The following is a 20,146-nucleotide window of genomic DNA, read 5'->3' on the forward strand; positions in this document are numbered from 1 at the left end:
CATATGCTACTACGAGACAGAGATGGGATTTGGGCCTGGGGCTTACTGACTTCAAGTCTAGCACTCTAACCAGTAGATCACAGTGCCTCTTGATTCATGGATATTAAGATATATTCATAAAAACTGGGCAAACCTCAATAATAAATCTAGTTTTTCCTCATAACAGTAATATATTTTTCAGCTGAAATAATAGCTAATGAGGAAATGCATTTTTGTGAGAGATAAAGGATTTGAGTTGTGTAGATATTTGCATTTTTCTACATAGACAACCTCCTATGACATAAATGAGAAGAGACCTTTAATAAACCACATCAAGTAGATTAAATTAAATCATTCGAATACTAATCATGTGCCTCCAGTAGCCTAATCAAACAAAATTTTTCCAGTAGATAATTGAAACTGATTGATACTGATGAATGTTTTGGGAAGTTTTACCTGAGACAGGCAAGTTACACCATCTGGTTTTTAAATCATTTAACCATTTTTGTCTTTTAATTTACTGCTATTTCCTAATTTAGAACCTGTAATAATTGGGAAGCTTTAAGTGATTTTGTGATTTTCATTTTAGTTTTCCATATGCTAAAACGACTACTTAATATCAATTAGTTGCAATTAAAATGAAGATGATAATTAGCACAGCCCCTGGAAACCTGAAAGGAGGACAAAAAGTAGCTTGTCACTAAACAGACATGAAGAAATCATAAAATTCGAAGGTCTACAAAAGAAGGAAATTAAAAACCATTAAAGTGACACATTAATGCCATAGCATTATATTACATTATGGTTCTCTTAATGCTCCAATGATAAGTCCTATCTTCCCAAGGTCATATTACTAGTGATGGAAAATGTTTGCTCCAAAAAGATGCTCATACTAAAATATTTTAGCACAAGCAAAGTAGAAAATAGGCTCAGGTCCTTTCCTAAGCTTAGCTGTTCTTGCCTCATTTTGCTTCTAAGAATAACTAGGGTCCACTCATTCATTCAGAAGGCTGGGTTTATTGCTCTTACTGCTAAGATCTAATAACCTTCCCAAAGGCAGGTTGAGTTTGTCAGCTGGACTGAATCTCTTAGACTGCAGAGGCTGGAGCTGAACAGACATAGCAGGCAAGAAAAACTGTGTAAGACCAACTTCTGTTTATTTTCCATAGTGAGGGAAATGGCTTCCAAGCAAGCAGGAAAACTAGACACATGTGCCAGGGGCCCCCATAGCAAGGGACCTGCTGTAGTCCGGGCAAATCAAAATACGTATGCTAGCAGCTACACTGTAAACTGTCGGGGAATGGCTCCAGCGTGGGCAAATCTCAATACAGTGTGGCTAGGGACTACACTGTGAATTGTCCCCTTGACAATGAGGAGTAAGAGCAACAAGGAGACAAGTTTGATTCATAGCAGGGCTACGTGACCTGAACATAGGTAGGTGATTGTCCGAGGTCTGAGAACACCAGAAACACTTCTGAGATTTTCTGTGGTTGATCATCCAGAGGGTTAGCACAAAAGACTGTTGTTATGCCAAGGTCAGGACATAACTTGCTTGCTGGGTCTTAGCTCTGGAAAACAGGGTGTCTCCTCAGAGTATCCTGACAAATTTATGGTCCCTCCACAAATGGAGTGCTGTTTTGTATACTATGCAGGGCAGGGATTATTTAGAATGGGAAAATATAACGTTCCTCTTGGGTAGCTATATCAAGAAGGCTGTAGCTGGAGAGAAAGAAGGATAACTCTTTTCAGATGGCTCTGACATTGTGCACACAAACGCACCATCATCAAAAGGGTTAGTACTGAGAGAAATGATTATTAATAATTACTAAAAATAATTAAGATCCAGAGTTCTCCCCTTTTATCTAAAGTCCTCATTTCAAGGCTCAGCCTCTGAAGGACAGGACTCATGACAGCAGAAAGGATTAACATTCTACCCAATCTAGGTACTGCTACCCTCCCCCCAACCTTAGAAGAAATTTAAGCTAAGGTGAAACTCCAGCCCATTGTCTTCTGCACAGGCTTGGGTAGGAGATATAGATCCTTCATCTAGATTTCCAGGAGGTTGGGGGGTGATTTGGAAGTAAATGACACGATCAAAGTTACATCTCCCAGTCCCTCATTAGAATAAGTCCACCTCTCTTTATAATATTCATTTTCTTATTCTTTATTAACCAATCAGAATTGATGGCCATCCTCAGGAACACCCACTCTTCCAAGGGTATATAAAAACTGTAAGCCCAACACCAGCATTTGTCTGTGGCATTTGAGAATGTCACTGGCCCATTTTATTGGTAATATGTTAGCATTTTTAATAAATTGATTAATCACCCAGAAATGTCACAACACTGGAGACTGTCATGGCAAACTTCCACGTGAGGCCCTTAGATTACCTTATATAACATCAGTGACAGTACATCCAAATGCTCTAGCTTGTGAGAACAGGGAGCTTTGCTTGAGGTTCCTTATTAAAGGAAAATGCACAAGATCATACCCCGCATGCATCCTTGAGTACAGGGGGTGCTCTGGGATCCTTGTCTGTAGTTAGTGCTGGACCATACACCAACTGCTTCATATTTTTAAAATAAAGAGTATAAAGGGGCAAAAATGTAGGGTTTGAGGGAGTTCTTAAGTAATACACCAGGCATAGCAAGAATTCACAAGCTAGCTGCTCACTGACCCAATTTAAAACACATAAATTTCTGTTGTTGGTGTTTTAAAATTAGTAAATATGGGAAACAAGATCACATACTTATTGCTCCTATTAAACAATTAAATAATTTTTGTGAAAGAAATATTCATATTTCTCAAAATGGCTGAGGATATAACACCAAACTAAAGGCAAATTCTATGAGTATATAATTCCCCAATTCTCCCAGGATAAAATGATCGTTTCCTTCTCTGACCTTGGGTAATAATTGCTTGTAGATGGATGTGTAACTTTCTTTTGTACTTATCATGGAATAATTAGATATGGTTATTTTTCCTGGGGTTATATTCCCCCTACTAGGCTCCAAGATCCAAGAAGGCAGGAGCCAAAGTCTACATAATTTTGCTTCTACTATCATCAAGTACAGTACTAAGCAGAGTAGGTATTTAATAATTGTTAAAAAATGATTATTCAAGAAAATCATTCAAGAAATTCTGAAGGCTACAGGCTATGGAATACTTACTAATAAATAAAATAAATAATTAGTGCTTGTTTTCTATAATGTGTTTTCTAAAATAAATTTTAGCTCCTAATGGACAAACATGAATGAAATGATTCATCTACAGCTAACTGTGCATTCAACTTCACATTCACACACTCTTTCTAGGAAGCTGGAGACCCTAAAGGACTGAAGATTTTATCTCTAACTAATTATTGTTATCTTTGGTTACCATTACTTCATTGAAATTCAATGATACTCTAGGGTTTAATTCCTGATGATCATGGTAATCTTTCTTTGGCAATGTCTTGGTGATTGTAGTGACCAAGAAGAAATATAGATATAACATTCTCCTGACGTGAATACATTGCCACTGTGTCTTGAGTTCTCATTCCCAAACATATGATGCTGAGAAAGTCACTTACCTTTTCTATGCTTCATTTCTCCTCTGTGAAATAGTAATGATGCTACCTACATTGATCACCTCCAAAAACCACACCAAGAGAAGTATTTCGTAAACTCTAAAGTATGATATAAATGTGAGGTATTATTATAATTGCTTTCATTAATTCTTTTTCTAAGAATGAACCATTTATACAATACCTTCTGCAGTGCCTCCTCTGTTTTTTTCAGGGTTTGTCTTAAGAGCTTGGGAAGCATCATACATGGGAATGGGCATAAATCTCAAAGTATAATTCCTAAAAGTGAAAGGGCAAATATATTATCACAAAATAATTTTCTAGTATAATAATGAATCAATTGCTTTTAAATAATGATATTCATTAGAAAAGATAATAAGCAAAAGCACTGCTGGGTCAAAATTTACTTCAGGCACTTGGATCAAGAATAAATATTTTCTAACAGATACCATGTAATACCATTTTTGCATCTTACTAATAACTGCAAGTTGTTTACATGTCTTTACAACAATCAATATATTCTTTCCAAAGTTTGTGCTCCATATACCATATAAAAAGAATTTTCAGATTGGGAATGTAGTTGCAAATTTTGGGAGAGTCAAGGGAAGCCTAAATGATATTCCTATTTGACTTTCAGTCACTAGTCCTAAATGTAGTTCTGAATTTGTTGGGATTTACCATTGTGATGACTAGTCAAAAATCAAGTTTCAAACTAGTAAACATGAAATAACTAGGTGAGAAAGAAAGTGACCAGAAAGGCAGTGGCATAGCAGAAAGAATTCTAGATTAAGAGTCAGAAGACCTAAAACAGCTCTGCCATTGATAATTGATGTGACACTGGATTGGACAAGTCACTTAACCTCACAAGACCTCATTTGGAAAAAAAAAAAGTGGATAGAATTAGATAATTCTAAGGTTCCTCTTCCTAGCTCTAAAAATTCTATCACTCTAGTCAGCAAAAAAACGAAATTGCTTAAACAAAAAGTCCAAGACAAACTATCTTTTAAAGATCACTGTGAACTTGCATCCAGTATAGTTCATCACATTCTGTTTCCATGACTCCTTTCAGCATGGTTTCATGCTTGCCACTGGGTTCAGTAGTAGACAATTACCCCCAATCCAAGAGTTATAATGCTGATGACTTCTAGGCTGGCAAAAATGCATTTATTTTGTTTTTGATTGTTCACATGATACAGGTGGAGTAGGTTAGTTGTGGAGGCTATATTTTAATATGGTTAGAGGAGAGAAAAATGTAAAGATTTTTTAGGTAGAACTTCAAAGAAGGAGGCAAAATTCATTAACTTTTTGTTCAGAGACATGAAGAAGTAGGATAGTTTATCAATAGGCAGTCTGTCCACTTAGGCAAACCATTAAAAAGTAGATGATGTCACACTCCTCTCAAAAGATGTAGGAAGGCATTTTGACTAATTCAAACACTAGTTTTAGCTGACTTGCTATGAAAGACATCTCTTCAGTAAAAAGGATACTGGAGACGCAATCTAGTGTACTCATATGCAACTATCTTGATTGCTTGGGTCAACAAGCTTTGGGGCAAGAAATGTGGTTCTTGTACTTTCTTCTCCCAAAACTATCTGCCATGTGGTCTCTTACTAGACAGGATATCTTTCCACAACTCTCACCCAAGGAACAATATCGTATTTTATATATTTATTTGCTACTGTAAAAATTCCCTATTCATTAGTACCTTTTACCAGCTAAGTACATTCTACAAAAGACTTCAGAGAGAAAATGGATCCCAGTGGATCCTCTTTATCACACATGAACAAGTTCTATTAGAAAAATACACTAACTACTAATTCCTAAACATAGATATTAATTGGGAAACCATATTAGATAATTTAATACTATTATGTCATTATATGATATAACAGGTATTAAGATAAGGAGCATTGTAGAAAAAAATGCTGCTATAGTCTTAATGTTGGTATGGTTTAATTAAAAAAATAGGTAGAGAAAGAAAAAGCTAATCAATTTGATTTACGAAGTTTTCAATTTTGTTTTGTTTCAGCAAAATGCCTTTGTTTAGCTTAATCAACCAACCATAACTAGGAAACAATGTGTCTATTTTACAATCTTTGTGACTTTCTTCTCCCACACCCAATTTTTTACATACCAGCATAGTGGGTTTAAAACAAATGACATCAGGAAATGTTAGCATCTAAACGCTGACAGATTATACAAAGCTGGAAATATTTTTGAAACAGGCCTGGCAATAGATTGTGTCTGTCACCCAAGGACTAGCTTGGCTACATTTGGATAGGTCCATCACCAGAAGGTTGGCCATTAACTGTTTTGTTTTGTTTTGCTTTGTTTTTGTTTTTCAACCACGGCAATCCATGAATACTGTCTACTAAGACATGGAGGAGTTTTTAATCTCTTATGAAAGGAGGGTGTACGCACACCAATAAAAGGTTAAAATGTATTTTTATACCGTGATGCTAGAGTGCCCTGTAACATTAAACTGACTCAAGGGTTTAGTGCATAAACATTAGGCTCTGTATGACCACAAAGTGCTTATCCTCTACAATGAAATCAAGATAATAGCTACATTTCAAGGATCTATAAAACAGTAATTTCAAAATGCAAAGTATTGGGATTTTACAATTTGTAATAAGGGTAGTTACAGGAATCCTTGGTTTTCCTCAAGACTCAGTTCTAGCTTCACCTTTTTCCATATGAAACCTTTCCTGATCATCAGCTGTTAGTATATTATTTCTCAAAACTATGCTGTACCCATTTTTTATAGATTATGCATATACATATGTATACTTACAGTGTAAGTATAGGTATATATGCATGTATGTATATTTGTATAGATATACATACATGAGTACACTTACACACAGAAATATATACCTATAAATGCACATCTCTACATGTGTGTGTATTTGTGTGCATATGTATATTTATGTACATATATACAAGTGAAAACACATCTATAAATATACATACATCTATACATTACATATGTATATGCATAATCTATAAAAATGAGTACAAGGTAGTTTTCAGAAGTAATATACTAGCAGCTAAGGGTTAGTAAAGGTTTCATATAGAAGAAGGTAGAGCTGAGTCTTAAAGGAAATCAGGAATTCCTATAATTACTCTTCTACATGTGTAACTGTACGTGTATGTATACACACAACATATATACATATACATGTGAATACATTTGGTTCAGTTCAGTTGATTTCCAATGATGTCCACCTCTTTGTGACTGCATTTTGAGGTTTTCTTAGCAAAGATACTGGAGTGCCATTTCCTTTTCCAGCTCATTTTACAGATGAGGAAACTGAGGTAAGCAGGGTTAAGTGACTTGCCCAGAGCCACACAGCTAGTAAGTGTCTCAGGCCAGATTTGAACTCAGGAAGATGAGCCTTTCTGACGACAGGCCCTGCACTCTATCCATTGCACCACCTAGCTGGCCCATATACACACATATACAAGCATATATGTGAGATATATATTCACATATACACACACTGTCTCTCCCATTTTAATATAAGCTCCTTGAGGGCAGAGACAATCTCATTCTTGTCTTTGCAAGCCTATTAGTAAGCATATAGTAGGTGCTTAACAAATGTTTGCTTAATTGTGTTGTGATTCTGTAGCCACTGAAGGCTCTCATGGGGTATAATGACTGAGGACGATACTGCACCCAGAGGAATGTAGAAGATGAACTAAAATGTTTGATTGTTGACTGGGCATGAAGTTCAGCATTGCTGAAACTACAATGCTATGTGTTCTTAAGTGCTTCAATGAATCCTTGATCTCACTGAGGTGGGGACCCCCTCCACTGACAGAGACAGCCACTTGTCCCTACCCTAACTCTTCTTCATTGTGTTCAGTTCTTGCCCATGTTCTCTCATAAATACTTTATAAAGGATTTATCCTATGTGCTGGAGGCTGGACTCTAAGACTTTAAAAATACATATATATCATGGATATCAACATAGCACTTAGCTCCCTGTTTTCTTGCATTCTTTTTTTTGGGGGGGGGTATGGAAGCAACTGGGGTTAAGTGACTTGTCTAAGGTCACAGAGCTCAGTGTCTGAGGCTATATCTGAACTCAGGTCCTCTTGACTCCAGGACCAGTGCTCTAACCATTTGATGATATCCCTTAACACTACTTTATCCCACCTTTTTGTGGATAGGCCAGCACTGGAAATATGCTGCAACTTACTCTTCAAAATGGGAGAAGCATTTTTTAAGAACCTACTACATGCCAGGGACTGTGCTAAGTACTTTATGAAAATTATCTCATTTGATCCTCACAACAGGTACTATTTACAGGTAGGTACTATTTCACAGTTGAGGAAACTTGAGACATATGGAGGTTAAGTGACTTATCCAGGGTCACAAAACTAGCAAATATCTGATGCTGGATTTGAACTCGGGTCTTCTTGACTACAATCCCAGTAGCAGATCCACTCTATCCATCGTAGCACCTAGCTCCCTCTCTACTAATCAGAAAGAAAAAATCACATTGATTACTCAAGGATAACATTTGAGAGAGTGGAAAAAGAATTAATTGAATTGAGACCTTTGTTCTAGAATGTTAAACCAAAACTGTATTTCAATATATTATAACATTTTTCTTGTTCAAGATTCCTACATGTTATCTCAGGTTGTCTCGGTGTAAAAATGTCCAATGGCCTAGGGAACTATAACAGTTCGGACATTTCTCTCTCTAGAGAAGAATTCCTTCAATTAAGAATAAAGTTAAACAAATTAAAAAATTGTTTCTGGTAGATTCATGCCTGCAAAGTAAAGTACAATATTCCTCTCTGAAAAGAGTAAGTAAATTAGTCCCAGGTCCAAGTCCATAATATCTAGATTTCATTTTGATTTGTTCTCCATCCATTTCAATATAAATTCCACATTAAGGTTTCCAAAATCAGCAGAATAGTTTTCCCAAAAAGAAACAGGTCAAGAATAACATTTTACACTATAATTGTGACTTGAAATGCCACATTATGTGTATGACCTTAGCATCTAGTATGATGATGAGTCGGAATCATAGAATGAGATTGGATTTTAGAGGTTAACTCCCAACCTGGAGCAAGAATATACTGTAATATACTTACACTTTTAAAATTTCATCCCAAAAAAGAAAAAGAGAGTACCCCAAATGAGGGCTCTAATAATAGTGTCTAATAGTATTACTGGGATATGTTACATGCATCTTATTGGGAAGATGAAAGAACTATGAAACTAAATTATTCTCCAATGCCTTTTCCATTCCAAATAATACCTTACATTTTCAATTACGCTGGTACTGTGCTAAGCATTTCACAAATATTATCTTTTTTGTTTCTTCCAACAACCTTGGGAGGTAGGTGCTATTATAATCCTCATTTTGCAGTTGAGGAAACTAAGGCAGACAGAGAGGTTAAATGACTTTCATAGGGTCTAACAGCTAGTAAGTTTCAGAGGTTGGATTTGAATCCAAATCTTCCTGATCCCAGTCTCAGTGCTCTAACCTACCACAGTGCCACTAGATGTCTTATCTTTACAAAATTTTTTCTAGTTTTCCTAGTGCTTTCATATACATGCTTTAATTTGGTGACTATATAAGTATTACAAGGTAGGTAGGGAAGGCAGTTTGGACTGGGGAAATTGATGTTTAGTGACTTATTCAAGGTCATACAGCTATTAAGTTCCTGAGATGAGACTCACACCCAGATCTTCTGATTCCCAAGCCAAATTCTCTCTCTTTATCATAAAGGAAAACACTGACTGCTATCAAGGAAAAGTAAGGGCACTTTGCTTGGTTATTCTTTTACCCCCCGTTGAAACTTTTCATTTTTCTAGAAAGGAACCCTATTAAAAACTTACTTCTCCATAGCAACAGCTATATCCTGGAAACCTTGTGCAGTGATATTGTTCTTGTCCCAGATGACAGTCCTGTTTGAAAAACCAAATCATGAAAACGGTCATAAGCACTTGAGGGAGAGAAGAGTTTTCCATTAAACCCAAATGCCCTCTAGAATAAAGTCCTTGGACAGCGACATCATGAGACATAAGACTGATACATCCGAACAGGAAAAGGTGAGAAAGAATGTTGGCTTTTCTTCTATATTACTTCAGTATTATATCCACCAGGTGAAGATATATAGAAGCAGAAAAGAAAACGAGAGATAATGTGACATAAAAGCACGAACATGCTCATTAATAAAAACAGTAACAGTGAAAAAAAAGTATTATTTTGATTTCTGCAGACAAGAAAACTCTAGATACTTAAATTTCTAATATCCCCAAAATATAGATCTTCAATCTTGTGCCTTGTGACTAATGTGAAAGGTATCCAGAAAACAAGTGAAAACAAAAACAAACAAACAAACTAAATAAACCTAAGAGACAACATAAAAGTTTAGGAGTTGAGACTCCATTTGTTCAAGGGAACTAACATATAACTTTATTTTGTATACTGTACATGTTGCCCAAATGACTCATTATATTTGGATGAATAATCCCAAGGCATGGAAACTATTTTTTTCTGTTGGTCAAAATAACTAATTTACTAATATTTATTTTTAAAAACTCAGTGTCAAGGCTCTTCCAAGTTTTTGGATTTTTGAAAACCACTTAGCCACGTATCCTGACTTGGTACCCTGCCCTGCTGACCAGCTATGTTTTCATATGGAGATGAGAGGGATCATGAGACCTGTATCCTCATTCATTTCTTTGTTGTGTTAGGGAGAAGTAAACTTCCCTTTGTTCAACGACTGAGAAGTACTTCCATTTTGTCTGAGGAGTACTTCCATTTTGTTGCAACATGGAGCCTGAACAGAGAGTATTGGCATTAAGCTCCCCTCTAACAGCAAGTAGGATTTTGTCAAATGGCCAATGGAACTCGACCATCATCTGAACAGAGCAACCAGTCTCCCAGTGGGTAAGCATAGAGACAAGATGCTGAGTTGAGTCGTCCTACCATTCCCTCTAGAGAATTAAACAGCTGAGGGCACAACTTGGTTTTTCTTTCATACCTGAGCTTAGTGTTGATCTGTAGGGCTTTTGCCAACATCTTTGCTCCCATGTCCCCCATTCCATTCCCACTGATGTCCACTTTGGTTAGAGAGGTATTACTGCCCAGAGCATTGATGATGATGGTTACTTCGGTTTTGAGTTTGGAGTCTGCAAGGGATAAGGACTGCAAAGGCTATAGATTGAACAAAGACAAGCCACAGCAACGCCATCAGGTTTGTAATCACCTTCAGTAAGCCATATCAAATTAATGTATGAGAGAACTGATTAAATTTTGAAATGAATCTTCTTCAGTCCTGTTAAGAAAATGGTAGCAATAAATGAATTTCAATTCTGGATTTGGAATCACTCTTGGTAAGCCTTGTTGTTTAATTCCTAGTTTTTGCTTTGTTTTGTTTGTTTGGCTAGGCAATGGGGTTAAGTGACTTGCCAGGGGTCACACAGCTAGTAAGTGTTATGTGTCTGAGGCCAGATTTGAACTCAGGTTCTCCTGAATCCAGGGACGAGGCCCACTGTGCCACCTGCCTGCCCCAAACCAAAATATTTTGGATGAACATGCATTATAAAAAAAAACTTGGGTAAAATAAATTGAATAAAAGACATCATTTAAAATGTTTGACAGGAAAGAGAAAGCATAAACTGTTAATACAACTAAAAACATTCACCTTTACTAAAAATTAAAGAGAGATGCAAATGAAGACAACTTTGAGATACCACCTCATTACCTGTCAACTTGGAAAAAATAATTAAGAACTATGAATCTTAGTGCTAACAGGGCCATAAAAGAACAAGTCCAGTCATTCATTGCCAATGGAATTGCAAACTTGTACAATTTTTTTCTGGCAGTAAACAGTAAAAGTTATAGAAATAAATATGGCCTTTGTCCCAACAATTCCATTGTTGGAAAGATACCCCGAAAATGTTAGCAAAAGCAACATAAAAAGAGCTCCCTCTTCAAAGATTTCCTAATAAAAATAAAATGCAATCACATAAAAATGGAAATAACCTAAATGTCCAATAATAAAGGAAGGGATAAAGAAATTACAATATGTTAACGTAATGTAGTTCAATATAACCAAAACAACATAAGAGTAAAAAAGCAAATGTGAATAAAAGAACAAACAAAATCCTAATAAGGAATGAGACAGAATGACTAAAAAAATCGTTAGACTTTATTCATTGAACTTAAGTAATTAAAATGTAAATAGTTACAAATCAAACTTACTTAGTTATAATAGTATTCCATGTTGTTTATAACGAAACACTAAAGAAAAAGATAAATCTGATGGGAAACAAATGGGGATCAGTCTTATATTGGGAATCAGACAGACAAGATAGGCAAGTTTAGTGTTCTATTATTTCCCTCAAAATACTTAAAGAAAAAAGGTATCTCCAGCATAGTTAGTAGAGTCTACATGGGGAGATATAAAATGAAACACAGGCAAAAGTTATATAGGATAGAAAAGAATACACCCCTCCCCAATATAGTCGGGATCAAAATATAACAAGGCAGCTTTATCTCTTCTAACTTAACAATAACAAATAGTCATAATAATAGCTAGCAGTTATATAAAGCTTTAAAGTTTGTGAAGAGCACGTTACAAATACTATCTAATTTAAATCTCACAACAGCCCTGTAAGAGTTGCTATTATTATCCCTATGTAACAAATGAGGAAACTGAGGCTGAGGAATATTGCCCAACGGCATAGAGCTAATAAGTTTCTGAGGTAAGATGTGATGTGGGGTCTTCCTGATCTCAAGTCCAACATTGTACCACTCCCCAGCTGCTGGTCTATAGGCCAGTGGGATTAGAGAATGTTAAGACAATAAGGTGCCAGTCCCCAGTAGATGTAAGGAAAGAATCTCTGGAGTACCAACAATGGACAATCGTATTTTTAAAAAAAAAAAACTTGTGGCAAAATTTTCTAATGGCCACCAAAGCTATGCTTCTTTCTTAGTCTCTGTCTTTGTTCTTATATGAGATGAAACCTACAGAGAGCAAACAAAACAAACCAAAATAGACCTGAATAAATCCTAAATCTCTGAATCTTTTTATCTATTATTAATTATGAAGCACACTTGTAGGTATACATAATTCCTGCAATAAAAACAGAAAAATGGATGAAAACAGTAATTTGGGTTGAATTGGAAAATTACTTTGGAAATGTACAGAAAATTAGTCTTGAAATAAATTCAATTATTGTCCAGTTAAGAAACAGTCAACAAATATTCTTTGAAGTCACTGGCTATATAGTTAACAAGTGCTTAAGAACCAAAAGAGTTTGTTGCTCTTGGAAAAAAGTCTCAATATGGAGACACTTTACAATAAAAACTAATGACCCATTTCACATGAATCTCATCCCTGAAGTCTTTCCACAGACCAGAAAGAGGAGCCCAACTTTCTTCACTTTTAAGTACTCGTCAATAAATCAAGATAGGTAGCAAAGCAAAATGGACACAATTTTGGTCTTGAAATTAGGAAGACTGAGGTTCAAATCTTGGCTTAGTAGAAATACTCACTAGCTGTATGAGCCTGTACAAGTTATTTAAGGTGTTTGAAACTGGGACTATAACTGTAAAATGGAAATACTTAGCAAAACCTACCACACAGCAAATGTTTTGAAGATCAACTGAGAATGTACGTACAACACTTCACAAACCTTAAAATACCGTAGTCACATTACTGCTATAATTGACAGCTTGGCCCCAAAATAGAACTCGTTGTTTAGCATGTAACATAACCATCGTCCAGACAGACTTTAGATGTCCAGGCTTCGAATGAATAATAATAGCTAGCATCTATACATAGCACATTTAGGTTTACAAAGCTCTTTACAAATATTGTTGGATTTGATGCTGGGAGGTAGATGCTATTACTATCCCAATTTTGCAGAAGAGGATATTGAGGCAGACAGAGATTAAGTGACTTGCCTAGAGTCACACAGCTTAATACATGTTTGAGGCTGAATTTGAACTCAGGTCTCCCTGACTCTAGGCCAAGCATTCTGTCCACTACACTAGTTAGTGCTAGGGTTACAATGAAGCAGTTAGGCACTCTCATACCTAAGTACTAAGTATTGTAATTTTTTCTTTCTTTTGTTTTCTTCAGTCATTTTCAGTCATCTCTGATTCTTCATGACCCCATTTGTGGTTTTGTGGCAATGATAACTGGAGTGGTTTGCTACTTTCTTCTCCAGCTTATTTTACAGATGAGGAAACTGAGGGAAATGAGGTTAAGTGACTTGCTGAGGGTTACCCTATTAGGAAGTGTCCGAGGCCAGATTTGAACTCACAAAGATATACCTTCCTGACTCTCGGCCCAGTGCTCGATCCACGTGCCACCTAGATGCCAAAAGTACTCTGATACCTAACTACTAAAAGAAATCTAGAACCAGGTTCCATTCTGAGAGTCAATTTGGAACCTTCCTAGGAGTTTGCACATCTCCACATCCTACTTGAGAGATAAGATAGCCTAAGAGTTTATTTTAGCTTAAGTGCTGCAGATTCCTCCAAATCAGGGGGAGCCTGGGGTCAACCCAAGACAAAATCTAACTCCTAAACATATGGAGATTGTTTGAGAGAGGAAGCACACTTTTCTTATGAAAGAAGCCAATTGTGAAAATAGAACATGTTGGCAAAAGTCCTAAAGATCACCATCCATCTGCCAAAGACTTGTTTCTGAGAAACCCTGCACGAAGTAGGTAGATATGTATGTATACATTTGGGAGCTCGCCTCTCACTAAGTAGCAGTATATTTTATAGGATGGGTGTCAGGTAACAGTGAATTCTCTGAATTTTATAATAATTTTCTATATCAATCTTTTATGTGGATACAAAGAGTAATAATAGTTTTACATAATTAAGAAAAATTTTGAAATAGAAAAATTTCAATAGGATTCTCATCCTTGAAACAATCAATTCCATATAAGATATATCAGCTATCACATATATATGCTTAAAACAATTATGAGTTTAGTGGGGCTGACTGCTTCAAAATTTCATTCAAAAGCTGCACTCAAATAAAGGAGAAAAAATATTAACTCTAAAATATTTTGATCTGAAGGAAATAATTTAATATTTAAATGAAAACAAATGCACTACTATTTTTTTGATAGAAGGCAACAATCACATCTCTTATTATCCCAATAATCTCATTTCAATGAAGCCCCTCTCCCCACCAAAAAGGGGAAACATTATAATTTTCTTTGAATACTAGAAAACTACCAATACTACAGTCAGTCTAGTGATAATTCTCATTCTGTATTCAGAATCAAATACACATTAGTTAACACTTAAAATACTAGACAAGGCCATTAATTCAAACAAAAATGTCCGAATTACATACATATTTATAAGGGTCATCTTTAAAAAACAATAGAAGCTTACCACAAAATTCTGCTATTCCAAATTAGCAGACACCATTTAAAAATTCAGGATTTAAATCACTCTATAAGTGTTTCTAAGTAAGGCACACTCAGGTCCACTGGGAACAATATAATTTTGAAAAACTAAGTTCCTCACGACAAAAGTACTGTTTTTATATCTTTGTTTTTCACCTTTTGCTTCTTAATTCTATCCCTTTGGTTCTATACTTGGGAGTATGACAACCGTAGGTAGAGAAAAATATGGGCTAAGGACACCAATTCAATTCAATCAAATTTTCAACTAAAACTAACATTATGATACTGGGGAAATAAAATGTTTCATGGACTAACAAAGAAATCCTCGCTTAAAAACAACATTCCCATGTAAAATGTAAATTAAGTGCTCATGTATATTTAAAACTACTTAAAAACAACAACTTCATCAAATGAATCTAGATTTTCTTGCTGGTTGTATTTTTGTAGTAATAAGATGCACGTACTGATCGTTTTAGCATTCTTACTCATTACTGATTCAGTAGCAGGAAAAAAAAGCAATATGCTAATTGCTTTTTACAAGTCACCCACTTTTCAATGACATGAAAGTAAAAAAAAATCTTTTAATTATAGGGTGCTATTAGTAACAAGGCTGTGTGCATTAACATGACACAGTTCTCTTTTAAATACCATACCTGCATTCTCCTCAAGAATGCTTTCAAAGAATTTCTAAAACTATCAGGATTTCAGCTAGCTGTAAAGGGAACCTTTAGAATTAGAGAAACAGATTTTTAAGGTTTCTAATGGAATAAAAATTAAATAAAACTGAAGACTATATTACCTATTCTTTTTGTAAAATGTTAAATGTATAGTTTAACAAATATTTTAGCATAGATATTAAATATTGCCTCACAGATTTAGCTTCCCAAACCATAAAAAGCTGTGGCAGTTCAAATAACCTAGGATCCCAAAGTCACTAAATATTAGTCAAGACAAAAGTAAAGGTAATTACTGTTAGGCTAAATCACACGTATAAAATTAAAGGGCAAGAAGCTAGAACATACAACTTAGATGTCAAGACAACCTCTAGCTTCAATAACAGGGCATATTATTAGGAACAAGGTAGATATTTTACAAGCATTAGGATAAACTAAGGTACTTTTTAATTCATTAAATAATAAATGAAGCCCATTCCCTAACCTGCAGTTTGAAAATTAGATTAGCATAAGACCACCATAAAGGAAGTTGTATTCAGAAACTTGGAGGGATAAACCCTGTCTGATTTCTAGTAGGAAGCCTCCCACACTTATTCAAGCTCAAAGCCATACAATAGGCTGATGGATGTTGTACTGGATGTACAGAGAAAGCCAGGAAGTATTCTAATCCCCAGTATTCTGTAGGTCCCTTCTGCTTCCCACTAGTTTCCTTAGCAATTTTGAGAGGTACTTAAGAAATCTTCTGAATAAGCAAGTCACTTAACCCCAATTGGCTAATAAAAAAAAAAGGATGGAAAGATAGATAAATAAATAGATGCTTTCGGGGAGTTAGGTGGCAAAGTGGATAGAGCTCCAGCCTTGGAGTCAAGAGGATCTGAGTTCAAATGTGGCCACAGACACATGATAATCACTAGCTATGTGATCCTGGGCAATTCACTTAGTTCTGATTGCCTCAAAAACAAAACAAAAAAAAAAAAAAAACAGAGACAGACTATTATAGGAAATCATAGACATGGACTTTCGAACTTGCTATAAAAATGGGAGAAAAAAAAAGTTATCAATGAACAGTTGGGAACCCCCAAAACCCAATCCACTCGATGCCCACACACATGCGCACAGAGTGTAGTGGGAGTTTTTTTTAAATAGATAATTATATATAACATTATATTCAGCATCCAAATGAGGACTATGGTAAGGAAGCGACCAAATTCAAAAGGACCCAAACATAGGTAAGGGATCAAAAGCTCGGAACAAAATTAAAAGGATTAAAAGGGGAACTTTCCTAATGCCTCTCCCTTTCTTTTCTGGTGTTCATGAAATAAAAGTATCGTGTCAAGATATTTTAAATTTCATCATTTTCTCCAGAGGGAGTCTCAGTCAAGGGCAACTAAAAGAGGATGAGTAGGTAGGATATACAGATTGTAATGATAAACTCTTAGGAAAATGTGGCTGGCTTTTTATGCTTCTTGCAATTCTGCAAAACCAAGTGAAATTCAAATGAGTAATTTGATGTTTCCCAGTAAGAGCTGAGGCCACAAGGCACAAAAAATGAGTCTAGGGTTGTCACTTGACCTTAGAGAAATAAGGATAATGCAGAGAGGGGGCTAAGAGTCAAAATTCATTGGCTTCTTGATGTGTAAAGATAACCTTGCGGTAATGAAAAATGACTTAAGTGTACATACAAATGAGGAAGCAAATCCTTAGTGTATTTAATCTTACTAACATTAAAACCTTTAACAATCTGTAAGTGTGTGTCACATTTTCTAAAGTATACATTTAGGGCAGATTTACCTATATGGTCAGATGTATTTGAAAACACATAGGGATTAATTCACTGAAAAAAATCTGCAAGGAGAATAAAGCCACAGATATTAATATAAAGGTTTTAAAAACAATACTCACTGATTCTTCATCTTGAATCATCTGTACTAAGTTATCCAAAACAGGTGTAAGATTTCTAAAGGATTTTAAAAATGGAGACAATTGAATCACATCAACAGCTTTATTGAGGTTGGTTGCTTTAATTAAGTCATTTTGAAAAAAAGGAAAATACTCTTACTTGGATTTCATATTATTGAAATTTTTGCCCAGTGCCAAGTGTTGTATTGATCTGTTCTTACTAAGCCATACTATCAGTGTAGAGAGGTCAGATTCCAATCCTATGAGGAAACAGGATAAATAGAGAATCAAAATACAGATGGAACAGAAGGAAGGTTACTTTCAGATGGGCAAATCTGCACACTAATATGATAGCTCTGTGGATTCTTAACCATTCATTCTCAAAGTTCTTTTTACTCTCCTTTCACTTCCTATTACTTCACAGGGATAACCTCATTCTCTAACAATGACCCATCCAAATCTCTCTCCTCATCACTGGCTATTTATATACTTAGTCAGCAGCAAATGGGGAGGGGGCTGAGAGGACAGCAGCAGCTTAATCCCTTATTCTCACTAGGATAACTAGCCTACTCATTGTTAGTGTAGGGAGATTTTCTTTTTTTGCAAAAAGTCGATACTAATGTATCATAATGTAAGTAAGTTCCTAAATAAAGTAATGGGGTACACAATTTCTGTTGTGTGAAGTGTAAACATGACAGTTCCAAATTCTCAGGATGAAAGGAAGTGACACATTCACTTTATCTCATTCCCATCATGTGGATTTGGCCATATTTTTATTTCTGCGAGAGCTAAGCACTGTTCTGATTTCTCAAATATACTTTCTTGCTAAATTGAAAAAAAAAATTTGCTAATTCAGGATGGCCAATGACATTCCTACCTGGTGAGTTTCCTCATTCTGACTATATGATTTTCTTTCTCTAATCCAATAAAAATTTTATGTTTCCTTTTTTTTTTTCCCTTTTCTTCCATCTCCCAATGCCCTTTTGTCCTGTACTTACCATTGTCTGAAATGTCTAGGCTGGTGATGTTGTGGATTTCAGCAATGCAGCCTTCTAACACCTGGGCACCTCCTGATCTCAGCTAGAAGACACACATATCAAACACACACACAAACACAGACCTGTCAGGAAAGTCTGTAGCTGCTTGGATGTATATGAAAAAGACGGAAATAGAAGCAAGGGTCTTAAAAATAAATGTTTCAACAAAATAAAAATGTACAGCACACCTTACTAGAAATAGCACTAAGCAAGGAAGAAGTATGAGTTTAGTCCTTATCACCCTGAAGAAATTCCCCTTCTTTCCCACTTCATCAGACCTTAGCATCCCAAACCAGCAGAAAAAGTATCAGGAAAGCAAATTTTTTCCCATTTCCACAACTAACAAAATCAGTGGCTGCCAATTCATGACAGCTTTCATTTTGACGTTAAGGCATGTTAAAGTTTATACTTAAAAGCTGCTCATTTAAATCACATCAAAGAAACCAAATTAGGAAAAACAACAATTATTCAATTGGCCTTTGGAGATGACCCATACCTAAACCCATCTTAAGATGTGTATAATCACTGTGAAGTAGAGGTGTTCAGCTATTTTAGGTTGAAATAATACATCTAAGCTCTGTGAACTATACAGAAGAAAAATTAAGATAGTTTATTTAGTAAAATCACAAGAAGGTTCTTTTTCTACTATGGAATTCCTTTTCAGAAGAGAAACACCACCCAAATCTTTTTTTTCACCAAGAAATATGAATACTTTCAAGTTTTTTTTTGTTTTATTTTTTGACTGTTTTCTTTTGCAAAGTGGCTAATAAGGAAATATGTTTTGCATGACTTCACATATATAACTGCTATCAAATTGTTTGCCTTCTCAAGGAGAGGAGAGCAGCTGTAAAGAGAGAGTTTGGAACTCAAAATTTTAAAAAATGAATGTTAAAAATATTTTTACATGTCATTGGGAAATATTTAATGAAATATTTTAAAAATGAATAAAAATCTGGCAAAACGCAGGTATCTGAGGTTTTTCCATTTTGTTTTTGCATAGTAACAATTAATAAATTCAGTGGGGTCAGAATGCCTTTCTATTTTATTTATTCAATTTTTTTTAAACAAAGGGGAGAAGCATAATGTATAGAATACTGAATATATACATACATATATATATATATCTATATCACATGAACATGTAATACAGAGGCTGTATGTACTGAAAAAGAATTTTTTTTAAACACACAATAAGTAAAAAGCATTACAAATAAAATGAATTTTATTTCCACAGGCTGGAACAGCATATAAATCCGGAAAGACAAACATTAGTGACTACAGCCTGAATTAATTGAAAAAAAATTATCTTCAGATTTCTTCTTGGCTGGCAAGCACAATTTAAGACACAAAATGTTTTTAAAAAGACCTGATTTGTATCCATGTTAACGCCAAGTACCATCTATGTATTGGTAGTTATAGAGTAGGAACCATGAGTGACTTTTAAGGGCTCTGTCTATTAAACCACGATCTTTGACAGAAAATGTTTTATATGTGTGTGTGCATGCGTGTAAGCATGTATCTCGACAGGAAACATATTACAAATAATATGTATATTAAATATTGTGATATTTGCTAATTTAAA

At 35.2% G+C, this 20,146-nt stretch overlaps 1 protein-coding gene across 1 annotated transcript in view; it reads right to left on the bottom strand.

The window, feature by feature from the left end:
• CARMIL1 (capping protein regulator and myosin 1 linker 1) overlaps positions 1 to 20,146 on the bottom strand; it is a 366,062-nt gene that overhangs the window by 82,245 nt on the left and 263,671 nt on the right. Inside the window, 7 exon segments of the mRNA XM_027852377.1 lie at positions 3,729 to 3,752; positions 3,754 to 3,823; positions 9,405 to 9,473; positions 10,556 to 10,728; positions 17,531 to 17,585; positions 17,688 to 17,787; positions 18,526 to 18,607. Of these exon segments, the coding sequence (XP_027708178.1) occupies positions 3,729 to 3,752; positions 3,754 to 3,823; positions 9,405 to 9,473; positions 10,556 to 10,728; positions 17,531 to 17,585; positions 17,688 to 17,787; positions 18,526 to 18,607 (573 nt within the window).

Source organism: Vombatus ursinus, unplaced genomic scaffold (genome assembly GCF_900497805.2).
Source record: "Vombatus ursinus unplaced genomic scaffold, bare-nosed wombat genome assembly UNPS02009573.1, whole genome shotgun sequence".
NCBI lineage: Eukaryota > Metazoa > Chordata > Mammalia > Diprotodontia > Vombatidae > Vombatus > Vombatus ursinus.